Source organism: Myripristis murdjan, chromosome 1 (genome assembly GCF_902150065.1).
Source record: "Myripristis murdjan chromosome 1, fMyrMur1.1, whole genome shotgun sequence".
Taxonomy (NCBI): domain Eukaryota; kingdom Metazoa; phylum Chordata; class Actinopteri; order Holocentriformes; family Holocentridae; genus Myripristis; species Myripristis murdjan.
Genome location: NC_043980.1, coordinates 29,011,997 through 29,029,694, shown reverse-complemented (window position 1 = coordinate 29,029,694; position 17,698 = coordinate 29,011,997). Strand labels below are relative to the sequence as shown.

At 44.7% G+C, this 17,698-nt stretch overlaps 3 protein-coding genes across 3 annotated transcripts in view; 2 read left to right on the top strand and 1 right to left on the bottom strand.

Annotated features, from left to right (window-relative positions):
• The first annotated feature begins 449 nt into the window (after positions 1-449).
• Positions 450-17,698, top strand: part of LOC115368903 (complement C3-like) — a 108,344-nt gene continuing 91,095 nt past the window's right edge. Inside the window, exon 1 of the mRNA XM_030065340.1 lies at positions 450-492. The gene's annotated coding sequence lies outside the window, so the exon portion shown is untranslated. The remainder of the gene's footprint in view (positions 493-17,698) is intronic.
• On the bottom strand, positions 10,250-13,242 carry LOC115362289 (uncharacterized). The gene is made up of 2 exons (XM_030056154.1): positions 12,621-13,242; positions 10,250-11,745 (listed from the first exon to the last, which is right to left on the bottom strand). Exons 1-2 carry the CDS (start codon positions 13,240-13,242, stop codon positions 10,250-10,252), a joined length of 2,118 nt encoding a protein of 705 aa, XP_029912014.1.
• The window catches only part of LOC115362281 (complement C3-like), a 34,701-nt gene continuing 32,140 nt past the window's right edge, over positions 15,138-17,698 (top strand). Inside the window, 2 exon segments of the mRNA XM_030056142.1 lie at positions 15,138-15,245; positions 16,295-16,441. Coding sequence (XP_029912002.1) covers positions 15,138-15,245; positions 16,295-16,441 — 255 coding nt within the window.

The following is a 17,698-nucleotide window of genomic DNA, read 5'->3' as shown; positions in this document are numbered from 1 at the left end:
CAGTGTGATGAACCATCCAACTAAATCCAAAAGGATAGCCCACAAATTTGAGAACCTCACCAGTCAAAACAACTTCCAGGCACTCAGCGAAATTATGGTACAGTATAAAATACTGCAGACTGATCCATAATTACAAATGGAGAGCCAAATGTGAAGGTGAAGGTGAAGTGTTACTAAATTTGTCTGGACATATTCATGGTGAAAAGGAAATCAAATCTACCAAAGTGAGATGTCTTGGAAGTATAGAAATACAGATATTTATGTATTTTTAAATGCTCATACTGTCTTGTACCCCTTGCACCCCTCCTGTTTTGCCATATTGGTTTCAGCTCCCTGCTGCAGACTTTGACAGGGATCCTACCCTGAAGCAGTACGTGTACCTGCAAGCTAAATTCCCTGAACGGGTGCTGGAGAAGGTGGTCTTGGTCTCCTTCCAGTCTGGTTACATCTTCATACAGACAGACAAGACCCTGTACACCCCAAACAGCAAAAGTCAGTCCAGAACTCCATCAAGCAACAAGGCCTTCTAATAAAAAAAAAAAAAAAATTGACACCTTACCTTAAAAAAATTATAGCTATTTGGCTAAATATTGATTATTTCAGAATCTTAAGAATATTTCTAAAGATATTACCTTACAAGAGAAAAATGTTAGAAAGTATTCACACTGTACACATTGTGCACAAAGTAGATTACTTTTACTCAGATTGGTGTAATTAGATTACATTTCTAGTAACCAGGTAATGTAAGGAATCATGTTTTAATTTTAAGTAATTACATTACACTTACTATTAATTCTGTTGCTTGAACACATGGCTTTTTGAAGATATCAATTCAACTAATCCTCGATGTGTACCCATACACCATATGATTTGGTGTCCACTTTTGTATTTTCCTTCTGATAAGAGCTGATCTGGGTTTTGAAAGCAATTTAGTAATGTAAAAGCTTTTATAGATTACAGTTTGTAGAAAGCAATGAGTAACTTTATGTGATTATGTTTTTGAGCGATTGCCACAACACTGATTGTACTGCAACTTGGGTTTTACTTTTAATTTTGTCACTTGACCAAACCACCATCTTCAACAACAGTTATCTCCCCCTCTCTCTCACATTCAGTCCATTATAGGATGTTTGCTGTGACACCTGTCATGAAGCCTGTTGAGAGAAATGATGACCGTCAAACTGATGCTTCCATTGCTATTGAGATTCAGGTAGAGCATAATTCAAGGCAAAACATTGTATGATATCAGAGACCATGGATACATTTTGCATAGCATAATAACAATGCAATAAGATACAAGGAGACATCAGAAAACATCAATGAACAGACTGCATATTTTTACTGAAACAAAGGTTATGATAGTATAACTTCAGTTCTATAAGCACAGACGGAGCCCTCTACAAGATTGTTTGGGTATTGCTCTCCAATTATATGTGTGGACTGACTCACTGGGAGAGGGGGGGCGGGGGATCCCACATTCGCCCCCTGGATTGTCTGAATGCCTTATTTAGATAATCCTGCCCATATCAGCCTGTCCCTCTAAGGAGCCAAGCATGGAGAGGTTGGCCTTTTGCGAGCAGCACACCTATTGCACGCATTTCCTGTGACAAAGCTCCCCAGAATTGGGGGATTGTCCAGGGTCAGGATATTAACATTTGTGCCACCTCTGTGCACCATGGAACTGTGCGGTGGTCTGGGATCACAAGGCTGACCATCAGCCTCTCTTGTCTCACTTTTACCAGCAGTGGAGGAAAGAAATGCAGAGGAGGAAAGGCATAAAGCAGCTTTCCTGGCATGTGTGCAAATGCATCCAGCCTCTAGGATGTTTTTTCTTTCCATCAGGGAGAACCACAGCAGACATTGGCTGCTGCGTCTCTTGGCAAACAGATCCACGTCCACTTTCTCAAACTGGATCCAAATCTGCTGTACCACATCAGGATGAAGTGTCCACTCATCTGACAGCAGGCTGCCCCTCAACATGAGGTAGGCACTCCTGTTCTCCAAGTGTGGTATGTAAGGAGCCTTCAGAGACAACAGATGACCTAAGGTTCACAGTTACAAGTTCTCCACTATTTTCAACAGGGATGCAGGTAGGACTGCCTATTCCATGGACTTGGCCATGTAATGAGGTCATCCAGATGAGCTCCAGGCACTTGGTGAATGTGTGGATGCCCTCAGATTTCAGATCGGTGGTGAACCAGTCACCTGGCTGCACTGGTTTCAGCAACCTTTGGATAGTTAGGGTCTGGAACTTTTTGTGGGCAATGCACTGGCTCAGAATGTGGAGATCCAAAATGGGTCTGTAATCTCCCGTTTTCCTGGAGACAAGGAAGTATGTGGAGTAAAACCCTCTCTGAGTGTCGTGAGTGGGAACAACAGACACTGCCTGACTCTGTAACACGTCTTATTATTATTATTATTATTATTATTAACCTTTATTTAACCAGGTAAATCCCATTGAGATTAAAAATCTCTTTTTCAAGGGCGACCTGGCCAAGACGGTCAGCAGCAAAAACACTAAGTTACAGACAGAGAAACAGCAGAAAGAGTTAAAATCACAAGAGAAAATCACTACAAAACAAACAAACAAACAGATAAACAAACAAACAGACAAACAAACAAACAGACAAACAATCAAACAAACAAACAATAAACATTACAACAACACAGAAATACAATACAAGCGTCAAAAGATGAATAAAACAGTGCTTTCGGGGAAACTAATATAAACACTGATGTGCTAAAAACAACGACATTCAATGGACCTCAATTCACGATCTCTCATTACTGATTTAAAAACATTAATTGACACCAAGTCCTTTAGTTTCAGTTCACTCTGCAACAAATTCCACGTCGAGGGAGCAGAGTAACTGAAAGCCCTCTTCCCAATTTCAGTCCGGACATTTGGGACAGAGAGCAGAAAGAGTTCCTGTGAACGCAAAGAGTACAACCCGGTGTGTTTCTTTGCAATGAGATCACATAGATAGGACGGAAGCAGCTCAAGAATAGTCTTACATCTCTAAGAGGACATCGATCTCCTCTAGAGATGATTGTTTTGACTCCTTCACACCCTTGAATGGGGAAGGACAGCAGAACTAGAAAGAATAGCCCAGTTTTAGTATTCTGATTAATTATTCCATCATCACAAAACTATCACCATTCCTCATAAAAAAGCTGTTGGGCATAGGCAACGAACTGAGACGGTGCAGCCAGAAAGTTGTGGCATTTCTCGAGACCTCTCCAATGCAAATCCCATCATAAAGTGACAATTTGCCCATGGAGGGCCAGTCTGAAAAGAGCAGAGCAGATGAGGAGGTCCACGAAGACAGAGGACGCTTTCATCACAGCTTCGGTTAATTCTGTGTCCATGATCATCTCTCCTCTTATTCTTGATGAAAAAACCTGAAGGAGGAACACTCACTCTGTCTTCCCTCCAATACATACATGGTGTATTTTCCAGCGCTAGAGGAGAAAAACAGGCAGGCACAACCCTTGCCACTCTGACAGACAATATATGTGTGCGAACAGCATGTTGAGTTATGTAAACTCAAAAATAGGGACTGAGTTGTCACCAGCCAATTGTGGTTTCTCTCAATCCTCTTGAAAACAGTGATATATACTTTCACATCACCACTGTGTGCAGCGGTTTGATGTCTCTCAATCACTTTCATGGAAGAAGTGACCGGGACACTGTGTGGGTGACAGGACATCTTACATGAGACTTGTGCACAGCTGGGTAAAGAGTATTGAGCTTTAATCTAGTGGCACGGTTGGGTAGGAGGTCCCTTCTTCACTGTGGCACTCCCGTGTGGCACATCGTCACATTGACTCTCAACAGGAGAAGGGACAAGTGGCAGATGGTGACTCAGCTGAGTGTTCTACTCCTCTGGGTGTTTGAAGCACTGGATAGCAAATGACATGGATCTGAAGGGGCCTTCATTGGTGATGGCCATTCCAAGGAGATTATCCTTGTCCTTCTGGATGGTGGCGAGGCCTAGCCACACGTGGTATGAGCCCACTGTGGCTAATGCCATCACCCACAAGGCAGCAGCTTCAACACCTTGAACCCAGGTTATTGTCATCCTCCATGATAGGGGGAGCCAGCTCCAATGCTGGAAGGTGGGCTGGCAGTGGCGGTGAATTGGAATGGTCAGAGCATGGAGTTTGTTGGTCTTGTCCATCTTGTCAATCTTCAGCTCACTTTCATCACAGTGGGGAGCAAGTTCAGTTTGAAGTGATCCCACCTCTGTTGTCTTCCCACTTGGAGCAGCATCTGGCAGTCAACAGTGTAGTCCCTGTGTGGCACATGAAACAGTAAGAGTGTGGGTTGGTGGCAGTGATGAGGCCAGAGGATGATGGGCACTCTGGGTTTCCTGTTGCAGCAAGTCCATCCTTGGAGCTGGTCTTTTCAGTGGCTAAACTCACCATGGGCTGAAGAGAACTGAATGTGAACTGTTGTGCTGACAGCCTTTTTATATAAGCATAGAGACGTGTATTCAGTAGGCACCATCCTTAGTTATTCATGCAAATTTCAGAATTTCAGAGCCCACGCACATGATTAGAGGAGAGCAATACCCAAAGAGTCTGTTAGAGAGTGGAGCTTGTGTGAGATACTGGAAAGCACTGACACAGTCACAGCACTACTGGCTGCTTTTATGTTTATTTAAGGAATCAGCTTCCTAGCTTGGACACTTGTGAAGTCATAGCAGAAGATCTGTGCCTTGATTTTATTTTTATACGGCTCCACCACTGATTTCCATGTTTGACTGTTTTTTGGCTTGATTCCTCACATTTGCTACATCTTGTTCTCTTGGGCGCCTGGGCCATTTTAAGTACCACCCAAGCCAGTTAATGATTAACTGTTCTCAAGTGGACCTGCAGAATAGTACAAAACACATCCAACACTGCAACATACAGCCACACCAGAAATACCCCCACCACAGAGGTGAGGTTAGGGCAAGTGAAGGGAGAGCATGTGTTTGGCTTTAGTACCGCAGGCTGCATACAAACCACTCTTGCTGTACTATGTTTCCCAGGAGAACCCTGTGAAAATGTATGGACATCGCTTTCTAGTGGTCATGTTTTATACAAGTTGCACATTTGAACATATGCTCCTCCTTGAGACTAGGAAAGGGAAAGTAAAATAAGAAGCTGAACAACCACATGAACTGAGGGTAGAAAATAGAATAGGAAATAATCAGTTTAGGACTGGAATTTGTTGTTTATTGGTTAATTGGTAATACACACAGTTGATGACTGCTGTTTAATATTATTTATTAACAGACCCCTGAGGGCATAATTTTTCCACATGTCATCGTCTCTCTAAAATCAGGAATTCACTCTGGACATTACAAACTTCCTGAAATTGCCAGGTGGGTTTTTATTTTGTCAGTTCTTAGAGCGAATTGGGCCCATTTTCTACAAATGATCAAACAACTAATTATTGTGGACATAAATTTAATTATGAATTTTGTTAATCCAATACCTGATTGAAATTTGTGCTTTGGGTGTGTGTGTGTGTGTGCAGTCTTGGGTTGTGGAAGGTGGTGGCCAAATTTAACAGCAACCCCCAGCTGAGCTACTCTACTGAGGTTGAGGTCAAAGAATATGGTAAGTAAGAGGCCCTTGGTAACTGAATTATTAATAAAAGCCTGTACAACAAAGGTTACCATCTTAAGGTTGTCACTAAATGAAATTACCTCCATCCTCCAGTGCTGCCTAGTTTTGAAGTTAAACTAACTTCTCAGAAAGCCTTCTTCTATGTGGACGCCCAAGAGCTCATCATCGACATCAAAGCCACGTAGGTGATGTTTTCTGGTGGTGGTGTTGCTTTTTCATCACTCCCTTTTTGATTATTATGGTCTACCTTATTGTGGTGTTAAGAATCCTCTTACTTGTGGTTTTAGGTATCTGTTTGGTGAAAATGTGGATGGGACTGCGTACGTGGTATTTGGGGTGATGCATGAGGATCAGAAGAAAAGCTTTCCTGCCTCTCTTCAGAGAATACCGGTCAGCACATATTCACACTTAAAGCCCCACTATGTAAGATTTTACATTTTTGCGAAACGGCGCCCCTACAGGTTCTGAGTGCAGTTCCCTCATTCACCACTTTCATAAACTCCAGAACATGCACATTTGTTTACAAGCTCAAGGACTAAAAACGGGTAAAGAAGACACCAGAGGCTAAATTTCATGTCGACTGACAAGGTAGAGTATTACAATTTGTTTTTACACGGATTTTACACAAATGAGACAATAGTTGTTTTTAGTTACTGTGATGTTGGGGATGAACACTGACATAACGAAATGAACAGCAAAAAAGAATCACAGAAAGTCTTAGTTTGCTGAAATGCTGCTTGCGTTCTCAGCCTACATTGTATGCTAAGCCTCTGAATGTAAAGTAATGTTAAAATGAATAAAATGTTAGCAACATGATATATGCTACATGGCACATAACTGGACAGTGTAATTTATTACAACAGAGCTGCCAACTCTCACGCACTGGCCGTGAGACTCACACATTTGATTGGCTTCACACGCTCTCACGCCACACCTCCGATTTCTCACGCTGAAGTGCTCATCAAGAGCCTTTTTTTTTCTTTTGACTAAAACGGTTCTGTCTATCTATCTGCTGAGCCAGAGAAAAGCCACTTGTGATCGACAAGTTATGCCTGCAGAGCAGAGGTGGCGGCGGCTGGGCCACTTTTACAAGGGCTCAGCCAATCAGAAGAATCTTTACGATCAATCAGGGACTTCCACCTCACCCCACCGGCATATGATCCAATGAAATGAATGAGTTAGAGGCTACTCACATTACAAAGTTTGTACTGCGCCCAAGCGTTCATGCACGAGGCACAAGCACATGCACGGTCACGCACGCAGCGCGAACATGGATACGGTGTAAATCATGCAACTTTCCTCTTGCCTCTGCAAAATCGTTTAATGCGCGCAGTGCGATTACCGGCGAATTGCTGCGTTGCGCAATCAATAATGAACCATGTTGTCTGTGTTGTTGTCAGTTGTGCTGCTGCAACCGCATATAAACAAAAGTCGTTTTTTTAATGAAAGTATGGCAGTCTGTGTGCGAGGCGCACCTGTCAGATCCGGCAGACCTGGTGCCAGCCGGCATCACGCCGGCATAGCGCCGGCACGGGCCGGCACCGACCGCGGCACCATACAGTGCGCGGCCACCCAGTCAGGTCAGGTCTTCCGGATCTGAAAGGTGCCGCTCCGGCTGTCAGTTGGACCTTTCTGAAGGATGAAGTTACCTCTGAAACTTAAGGTAAATAAACATCCCTATGTCTATTTACAAGGTACAAAAACGTCTTTTAGTTAAAAGGAAGACATGTTGAATGTATTTGAACTAGGCCTATATTGATTTATGATGACGTCGGGCCATGCATGTGTCGTATTTCAACGTGATGACGTACATACCGCATCAAATCTCACTCCAAAGTTTTTTGAAAAGTTGGCAGCTCTGTTACAAGCTAGCTCAGATAGGCTTAAAAGGTTGTAATGTCTCAAGGCTTACTTACTGACAAAACGTTTTTGCTGTGAGATGAATTTATCTATTTGCCTGCTAGACAAAAGTAATACTTACATGTATAAACTGATAAAAATTTGCAAAAGTGTTTCAAATGTAAAACATCATAATATAGGCAGGTTGAATTGTGATTACATAATATGGAACAATAACGGTGTCATAAGGTTATATTCTTTCATTACGGCCACATCAGCTTTGTGTGTGGCTTTCTGCAGCTCTGGGATGGAGCTGTAGTCCTTCGTCTCCTCCAGGTCCTGGACTTATTATTGTAGGACGTCTACACCTGAGAGAGGAAATGCATAAAAAGGGCCAAATCAGTCTGTTTGTAGCTACAGCTGTACAAAGCATGACATTTAGTGTGCAACAGCAATGTGAGGGTGAAACTAGTTCAATCAAGAGACACATAGACGAATCAAGAATGAAAGTGGTTTATTATAACGGATGAGCAATTATTAAATGACAAGACTTTGGCGCTTAGACTCTACAGGGAGATTTAACCGAAGGGCGACAGCCTTGAGCGGCATCTAAATAAATCCCCCCATGGAGTCCAGACACTGGTGGTGGTGGGGTGGCGACTGATGGGGCTGAAGATGAGCTGAACTGATGAATCTGGGAAGACCAGGAGGCGATGGGGAGGTGGAGGGGCGCACGACAGCAGCATGAATCTAGAGGCACAGAGAGAGGCATATTTAAAAAAGCCGCGGTAAGCTGATAGGCTAACGAGGAAGGTGAGGCGCTAGGCCATTGGAAGATGAGAACAGCTGACGAGAACAGCTGATCGAGCTCAGTTGACAGCCCCACAGTGACAGCCGGGAAATTATGAGTGCGCATGCGAGAGAAGAGTGAATGGCATAATAACAGAGGAATAGAATTATTGATGAAAGCAGGCAAAAGATGGTCTTCTTGATTGAACTTACGCTAAGCTCCATTTCAATCAAGAGACACATAGACTCTACAGGGAGATTTAACCGAAGGGCGACAGCCTTGAGCGGCATCTACATAAATCCCCCCAAAATAAAGGGGCGCGAGCCCCCTAAACACAGCCCGACACTTTACCCCCAAGAATGCTAGGTTACTTACCAACCGGGATGAAACAGGCTCAAAATTCATACAAGATGGCTTAATCTGATAAAAGATAAAACAAGATAATGAGCATAACGCAGAAAATTATAAAGCTTGACTGAGGTCAGCATTGACCAAATTAGGAGCATAGCCAGCAGTGGCTAAGGTCAGCAATGACCGGCTTGCAATGAATGGGCTTTAGCCAGCAATGGCAGTGGACGACCATGACCTGCTTGCAATGAATGGGCTTTAGCCAGCAATGGCTAATGGACAGCGATGATCTGCTTGCAATGAATGGCTTTAGCCAGCAATGGCTAGTGGACGGCGATGATCTGCTTGCAATGAATGGCTTTAGCCAGCAATGGCTAATGGACAGCGATGATCTGCTTGCAATGAATGGCTTTAGCCAGCAATGGCTGTTAGACGGCTATGATCTGCTTGCAATGAATGGCTTTAGCCAGCAATGGCTATTAGACAGTGATGCCCTGCTTGAAATGAGAGGGACTAACCGGCAGTATAGGGGACTTGGAAAAGACTGAATGATAAAGCTTGGACAAAACACACCAAAAGCGATTCAGCAATTATGAACGGCATACATGGAATTGTTAGTTAAAGGCCGTGTTATCTAGGAGAAACAATCACCACCACCAGCCACCAGTTATATGCAATTGCTTACCATAAGCTGTTATGGCTTTAGGGATCTTTGAGCTGAAATGATTGAAGAGGCATCGGGACGGACATAGGAAGCGTAGGCAGAAGACGACCATCGGCCCAGTTGTTGGAGGGATGCTGATGGGAGACCTTGCATGGCTGCAGAGGTTGCCGCGCCTATTCTAAATGAATGACCTGAATAATGCTTTGGAGAAATGTTACACCTGAGAAGAACCTGCTTTAAGTGATAACTAAACCAAGATTTGGACATGGGATTGGAATCTGGAGTCAGAAAAAGAGGAGCGCTAGGGTCAGAGAAAGGCCGTTTTTTTAGAAATTTACACATTGATTTATATGGGCAATACTGAGAATTGATGCGTGCAATGACAACGGAGCAAGCGCCGCCAGTCTTAGAGTGCTTAAGGAATAGACTGAAAAAATCGGGGTGGAAAGTTAAATCTGAAAATGAAACATCTCTTGTTGGGTCAAATGAATTTGAAGAAGTAGTGAACTCGCCACTCCTTAAAAACCCATAAAAAGCTACTAAAAATGAGCAATCCAGCAGGGAGTCAGCGTAAGGAGAGAAATAACCCTGTCTCAGAACGCATAGCATTTTATGCAAAATGGAAAGAGTAATGGGACGTTTGTTATCAAGGCTGGAGGGGGAAACTTTTGAAATGCCTCTGAGTAATAGTTTAATGGATGGATTGGAGAAAAGGCTGGGGAAAGAGGGATCAGAACATCTTGCATTAAACTGGATACCGGCAACCAGACCTCTTATATATTGGGGCTTGAACTGACGTACATCCATGCAATGACAAATGAAAGCACAAACAGCACTGATTGTAACGGGTTTTAGTGGCAGATGAAGAGAAGCACAAAACATAGCAAAAATCTTCCAAGCAAAATCATAGGATTTCAGGGTAGAGGCCGCTATACCTTTCCTCGTATAAAACCTAGCTGAATCTAAATATGGCTGCAAGGAGAGAGGGTTTAGTGGAGGGCTAGTGCCTCTAGAGGAGGAACTGCAGTGGGTGTCGGGCTGGCTTCTGGGCAAAGAGTCTTGAAAACCTGGAAATTAAAACGGGATAGGGAGTCAGCAATGACGTTAGCACGGCCTGGCACGTGACGGGCAGTAATAATGAAATTGTGGGTGACGGACAGCCAGGTAATGGATCTCATGAATGGCATGATTTCGCGACTGGCTGAACGGCCTTTATTGATGATGCCTACTACTGCCTCGTTGTCGCACTGAACAGCGATGCGTTTGCGTTTCCAGGATTTCCCCCACACGTGGCATGCTACCGCAATGGGATAGATTTCATACAGGGCTGAAGAGGAATCGACCTTAGGGAAGGACTTGGGCCATCTGCTGGCAAACCACTGGCCCTGAAAATAGCCCCCAAAACCCACGGAGGGCGCGGCATCTGTGAAGAATTTGAGCGAGTCAGATGAATATACTAAATCATCATAGAAGAATGACACGCCGTTCCAGTGGTTCAGCAAATGCGACCAAAATTTCAAATCGGAGCGGCAACCATCATCCAATAGGATTTTGTCACGCAGATTTGGCACGGACGCAGCCATGTCCAGCAGTCTGGAAATGAACGAGCGACCCTGAGGGACCACGCGCATCGCGAAATTTAGGTGGCCGAGGAGAGAGAGCATTTGCTGTTTTGTTATTTCTTGATATGCCGTGACTGAGTGGGTTATTTCGCGAATGCGTTCGAGTTTCTCAGCTGGAAGAGAAGCTTTCATTTCCACTGTATCTAGAGTAATGCCTAAGAACTCGAGGCGCGTAGCTGGACCACTGGTTTTCTCGTCGGAGAGGGGGACGCCCAGATATTGGAACAGGAGTTTCAATTTGGACAGCGAGGAGCCGGAATTGTCATGCGGGGGATCTATTAGCAGAAAATCGTCCAGGAAGTGAAGCAAAGAGGGAACTCTGACTCGGTTTAAAAATATCCAGCAGAGGGCTTCGGAAACCTGATTGAAAATGGAAGGACTGCTCCTACAACCGAACGTGAGGCGCACTGCAAAATACAGCTTGGATTCCCACTTGAGACCGAACAGATGCCACTGCGAGGGATGGATTGGGCAGATTTTGAAAGCATCGGTGATGTCGGCTTTTGAAAGCCATGCGCCCTGGCCGGATAGCTTGATAAGCTTGATAGCATTGTCAACAGTGGAGTAGTGAAGAGAGAAAGGTGCGGGAGGAATGAGACTGTTAATGCTTGGGACTGGACCGGAGCGAGGAGCCGAGAGGTCGACTATTAGACGTTTTTTGCCGGAGTATTTTCTCGTGGCTATTCCCACTGGGCTAGTGCGAAACACGGGAAACAGAGACGAGTTGAATGGGCCAATTAGATAACCTTTATCGAGCTCTTTCTTAAGTAACTGAGATACTAAGTCTGGCTCTTGGATCGCGGACTGAAGATTTTTGGAGACGTATGAGGAGGAAAGGGACGAGACGACCCCCACCCGGAACCCTTGGGACAAACCAGAGAGCAAATGATCAACAAACACAGAATCAGGATGCGAGGACAATTCTGATGCAAGAGCTGGGACATTTATTGGAGTTGATGGGTGGATTTTTAATAAGTCTTTGAACCACGGCGATTCTGCTGCGGAGGGCGAAACCTGCGAGGGCACACAGAGCGGGGGTGCGCGTCCTTGCAATTGCTGCAGATGTGAAGGAAAATGCAATTGGGGTAAGAGCACACATTTTCATTGAAATTGTTGCAAATGGGCTGATTGTTGAACATATGCACCTTTCGGCCGCGGCTGTCGGTTTTCTCTTTCTGAAGAGAAGATGGTTCGTTGTTAGCTGCTGGGAAGGCTGAGCGCTCTTGGGGGAAAAAGGGGACCAGAGGGCAGAGAGATTCGGAATGGCCGGTGTTGCCGCAGTTTTTGCATGCCACGGCCTGCGTGCCACCCACCAGCATAACCAGGAGCTCCGTATCCAAAACGGACCAGTTCAGCCGAATGTTCGCTTGGGCAATGTAAAGCGCTGCTTTGCTGGAGAAGCCTTTGTGATACTGGTAGAAAATGTTTTTCCCATATCTCAAATTTAAATCCCCTATCAGTGCCAGTGAGTCCAGTTCCTGTCTGCGCTCCGGGTAGACTGAGCATATTACGTCCCGGTAAATCCCGAAGGCTACAACAAATTCACCGATAGACAAATCTCTCGCCAGTCTGGGGTCGGCGGATTTTATGACTGCTGTGAAATTTTCGCCCGAGGAAATTTTGTTACCGCACTCTGGAGATGGGAGAATTAGGCTGATGAGATTTATGTCTTTCCCCTGCAAGATTTTTGACCTTAGTCGAGGAGAGATGTTTGCCCCAAATGGAACGTAAGGCCTACCTATTGTCGGTGCGGGGACAGCGGAGGCCAGGGAATGCTGAGGCACGTCAGGGGCTGTTGCGAAGGATGAGGATGGCTGAGGAACCGGTGCCGGGGCCATTACCGGCGCCGGTGGGTGCAGCAATGGCGGGACAGAAAACATGGCAGAGGAGGAGGATGAGGCTTGGGCGTTCTCCAGGCACTGGAGGCGGGCATCAATTGCATTCATGCTGTTTACCAGAGACTGAAGGGTAGATGTGAGGGCGACATCTGGTGCATGGAGAGCAGCATCTGGATGGTCAGGAGGAGCAGAGACAGCCGAGGCTCGCTTACGCTTGGCTTGAGGAGCAAGATGGTGTGTTTTCCTCGTGCGTTTCCGACCCGGAGCAGCTGCGGGGCCAGAGGATGCGGGGCGTTGAACCCGAACCGGAGTTTCGCAGACCACACCGTTGCTGGCCAGATCTTGGAGCTGCGAAAGCTCCAGGCCCGGGGCCGGAGTAATTCCCCTAGCCCTTAGCGTCTCCCTGATCTGAGAGGCGGACTCACTCTGGGCTGCGATTCGGTTGCTGCGCCGGGAGGTTGAAGCAGCAGGAGTCGCATCCAGTAACTCAGCACTACCTGACTCCGATTCCGACGCTGACATCATGAGGTAAGATGACAGCCCGAGAACCACGAAAAATGCAAAATACGAACTCGCCATACACAACTGCACATAGACTGATGAGCGCGCACGACAGCAGCATGAATCTAGAGGCACAGAGAGAGGCATATTTAAAAAAGCCGCGGTAAGCTGATAGGCTAACGAGGAAGGTGAGGCGCTAGGCCATTGGAAGATGAGAACAGCTGACGAGAACAGCTGATCGAGCTCAGTTGACAGCCCCACAGTGACAGCCGGGAAATTATGAGTGCGCATGCGAGAGAAGAGTGAATGGCATAATAACAGAGGAATAGAATTATTGATGAAAGCAGGCAAAAGATGGTCTTCTTGATTGAACTTACGCTAAGCTCCATAACTTGAAAAAAAAAAAAAAACATGGAAAAAAAACATCCCAGGTTTCTGTAATAATCTTCTCTGATGTATGTGCTGATTACAAACAAACATTGGCAGCATCATAACAGATTTTTGTCTTTGTTTTGTCTCATGTTTTGAAGTAAAATACATGCTTAGACACTATTTTTGTGTGTGGCAGTCAAAGTTTACGCAGCATGCTGCCAACACCTGCTGGGGTATACTAACAGACAGGTCGACAACTTTGCCATCACAGCCATCACCGCATGGAGCAGCTCAGAACAGTAGTATGCTAGGCTGAGCATGGCATGCTTCTCCATGTTTGGCTGTGTCGGCAAAGTTGCCGACTCGCAAGTTTTTCTTTATGATCAAAAACTAGCAAGTTGACACAAGACACTGCAGGCCAGCTGATATCGCCTACCAGTCCATGAGCTCGGCGTCTGTCTTGCAGCCTCTGACTTCATGAAGCTCTCACCAGTGACTAAAAGCCATCCAACATTTACTCCAGTCATGCTCGGTCACTCTTTCTTTTTATCTTCCTTGTTTCCCTCGTCAAAGTTTTCTTCGGTTTTGTGTATGGCTCTGCCATAATCTGTACTGAGAGCAGCTAGGGAGATGCTCTCAGCAGTTGTTGCTGGTGACATGATGACGTCTTGCTGTAAAGCGTTACGCCTGCCTCCGGCCTGGTCCCTCAAACTTCCATAGGGCAAGGACAGGCTTTCAGGGCAAGTGGCAGTGCCAGAGACACCGCTGTACTTATTACATGTCAGTGTAGCATTAATATGATGTTGAGGCTGTTATTTTAAGGCAAAAATGTTAGACAGTGTTGCTTTAAGCTTCATCTCTGTCTATCTGTTGGTCACTTGGCTGGTCAGCCTTATGTCAAAGCCTCTCCTCTCTTTCTCATTTGCTTTCTCGATCTCTCACTCTTTTCTCTCTCACACTTATTTTTTCTCTATTTCAGTCACATGCAAACAAACACATGCAAATACTAGTACAGACACTTACAGCACTTTACAGGTTGTCCTTGACCAGTGTCAAAGCATATGTAATCAATTTAAACAGTTTTTCTTCCCTTGTATTTGCCTAAACGTATTCAAATCAAACTATAAATAAAGGCTCTCTGTATGAATATTTGGAATGCTTGGGATAAAGCCAGACAGTTATTGTAGAATATTTGTAAGTAAAATTCTTATATCTGCAGGTCACAGATGGTGTTGCAGAGGCCAAACTGCTGAGAGAGCACATCACACAGACCTTCAGTAACATCCATGAACTAGTGGGGGATTCCGTATTTGTAGCTGTCAGTGTGCTGACAGAAACCGGTAAGCAGAGTGACTGCCTTGTGTGTGTAGGTGTGTGTGTGGGTAGGGGGCATGGGGGGTTGGGTAGGGTTGGGTCATGCAGGGAGACATGTGAAAAAGACTTTTGTCATTATTGGTATGTCTGTATGTGGGTGGGTGTGTCTATGTGTGGTGTGTGTGTGTGTGTGTGTGTGTGTGTATGTATGTCCTCTTACAGGCAGTGAAATGGTGGAGGCAGAGCTGAGAGGCATCCAAATTGTCACATCTCCTTACATCGTCCACTTCAAGGGAACTCCTAAATATTTCAAGCCAGGAATGTCTTTTGATGTCACGGTAAGGTACATTTTTGTTTTTGCATGCATTACGTTTTTTTTTGTTGTTGTTGTTTGTTTGTTTTTGTTTTTTGTTTTTTGTTTTTTGTATAATGAGGGCAATGATGAAGCAGGAAGCTGAAGCTGGAGCTGAAGGAATGAGGCACATCTATTGTCTACAGTTCCTTGCATAAGTATTCACCCCCTTGAACTTTTCAGCATTTTGTAGTGTTACCCGCTGGCATTCAAATTGACTTAAATGGTCTTTTACCATTTGATCCACACAATATGCACAGTGCTTTGAAGGTGCAAAATACATTTTATTGTGACACGAATAACAATTAGGACAACAAAGCAGTCATCTCTTGGATGCACAAGCATTCATCCCCCTGAGTCAATACTTTGTAGTACCACTTTCCCCTGCAATTACAGCAATGAGTCTTTTGGGGTATGTCTCACCAGCTTTGCACATCTAGAGACTGGAATTTTTGCCAGTTCTTCTATGCAAAATAGCTCTTGCTCAGTCAGATTGGATGGAGGTCATCTGTGAACAGCAATTTTCAAGTCTTGCCCCAGATTCTCGATTGGATTTAGGTCTGGGCTTTGACTGCGGCATTCTAACACATTTATATGCTTTGATCTAAACTATTCCATTGTAGCTCTGGCTGTATGTTAAAGGTCGTTGTCCTGCTGGAAGGTGAACTTCTGCCCCAGTCTCAAGTCTTTTGCTGACTGTAACAGGTTTTCTTCAAGGATTGTCCTGTATTTGGCTCCACCCATCCTCCCAGCAACTCTAACCAGCTTCCCTGTCCCTGCTGAGGAAAAGCATGACAGCATGATGCTGCCACAGTGGGGATGGTGTGGTCAGGGTGATGTGCAGTGTTAGGTTTGCCCCGCATGTAGTGTTTTGCATTAAAAAAGCCAAAAAGTTCAATTTTGGTCTCATCTGACCAGAGCACTTTCTTCCACATATTTGCTGTGTCTCCCACATGGCTTGTGGCAAACTGCAATCGGGACTTCTTATGGCTTTCTTTCAACAATGGCTTTCTTCTTGCCACTCCTCAATTGTAGGTCCATGTTTTGAATCCTGATGATACTCCGGCACCTGGCATTCCAGTGGTGGTGGGTCCAGGTGATGTGATGGGCCTTACTGGAGCCAATGGCATGGCCAAGCTTACAATCAACACAGCAGCAGGAAACTCAAACCTGAACATCATTGTAAGTTTCTGAAAGTTTAAACATGTTCCACTCTAGCCTGATTTGAAGTTATATATATATATATATATATATATATATATATATATATATATATATATACATATATATATACAGTACAGGCCAAAAGTTTGGACACACCTTCTCATTCAATGCGTTTTCTTTATTTTCATGACTATTTACATTGTAGATTCTCACTGAAGGAATCAAAACTATGAATGAACACATGTGGAGTTATGTACTTAACTAAAAAAGGTGAAATAACTGAAAACATGTTTTATATTCTAGTTTCTTCAAAATAGCCACCCTTTGCTCTGATTACTGCTTTGCACACTCTTGGCATTCTCTCGATGAGCTTCAAGAGGTAGTCACCTGAAATGGTTTTCACTTCACAGGTGTGCCTTATCAGGGTTAATTAGTGGAATTTCTTGCTTTATCAATGGGGTTGGGACCATCAGTTGTGTTGTGCAGAAGTCAGGTTACTACACAGCCGACAGCCCTATTGGACAACTGTTAAAATTCATATTATGGCAAGAACCAATCAGCTAACTAAAGAAAAACGAGTGGCCATCATTACTTTAAGAAATGAAGGTCAGTCAGTCCAGAAAATTGCAAAAACTTTAAATGTGGAGTCGCAAAAACCATCAAGCGCTCCAACGAAACTGGCACACATGAGGACCGACCCAGGAAAGGAAGACCAAGAGTCACTTCTGCTTCTGAGGACAAGTTCATCCGAGCCACCAGCCTCAGAAATCGCAAGTTAACAGCAGCTCAGATCAGAGACCAGATAAATGCCACACAGAGTTCTAGCAGCAGACCCATCTCTAGAACAACTGTTAAGAGGAGACTGTGCGAATCAGGCCTTCATGGTCAAATAGCTGCTAGGAAACCACTGCTAAGGAGAGGCAACAAGCAGAAGAGATTTGTTTGGGTCAAGAAACACAAGGAATGGACATTAGACCAGTGGAAATCTGTGCTTTGGTCTGATGAGTCCAAATTTGAGATCTGTGGTTCCAACCGCCGTGTCTCTGTGAGACACAGAAAGGGTGAATGGATGGATTCCACATGCATGGTTCCCACTGTGAAGCATGGAGGAGGAGGTGTGATGGTGTGGGGGTGTTTTGCTGGTGACACTGTTGGGGATTTATTCAAAATTGAAGGCACACTGAACCAGCATGACTACCACAGCATCCTGCAGCGACATGCCATCCCATCCGGTTTGCGTTTAGTTGGACGATCATTTATTTTTCAACAGGACAA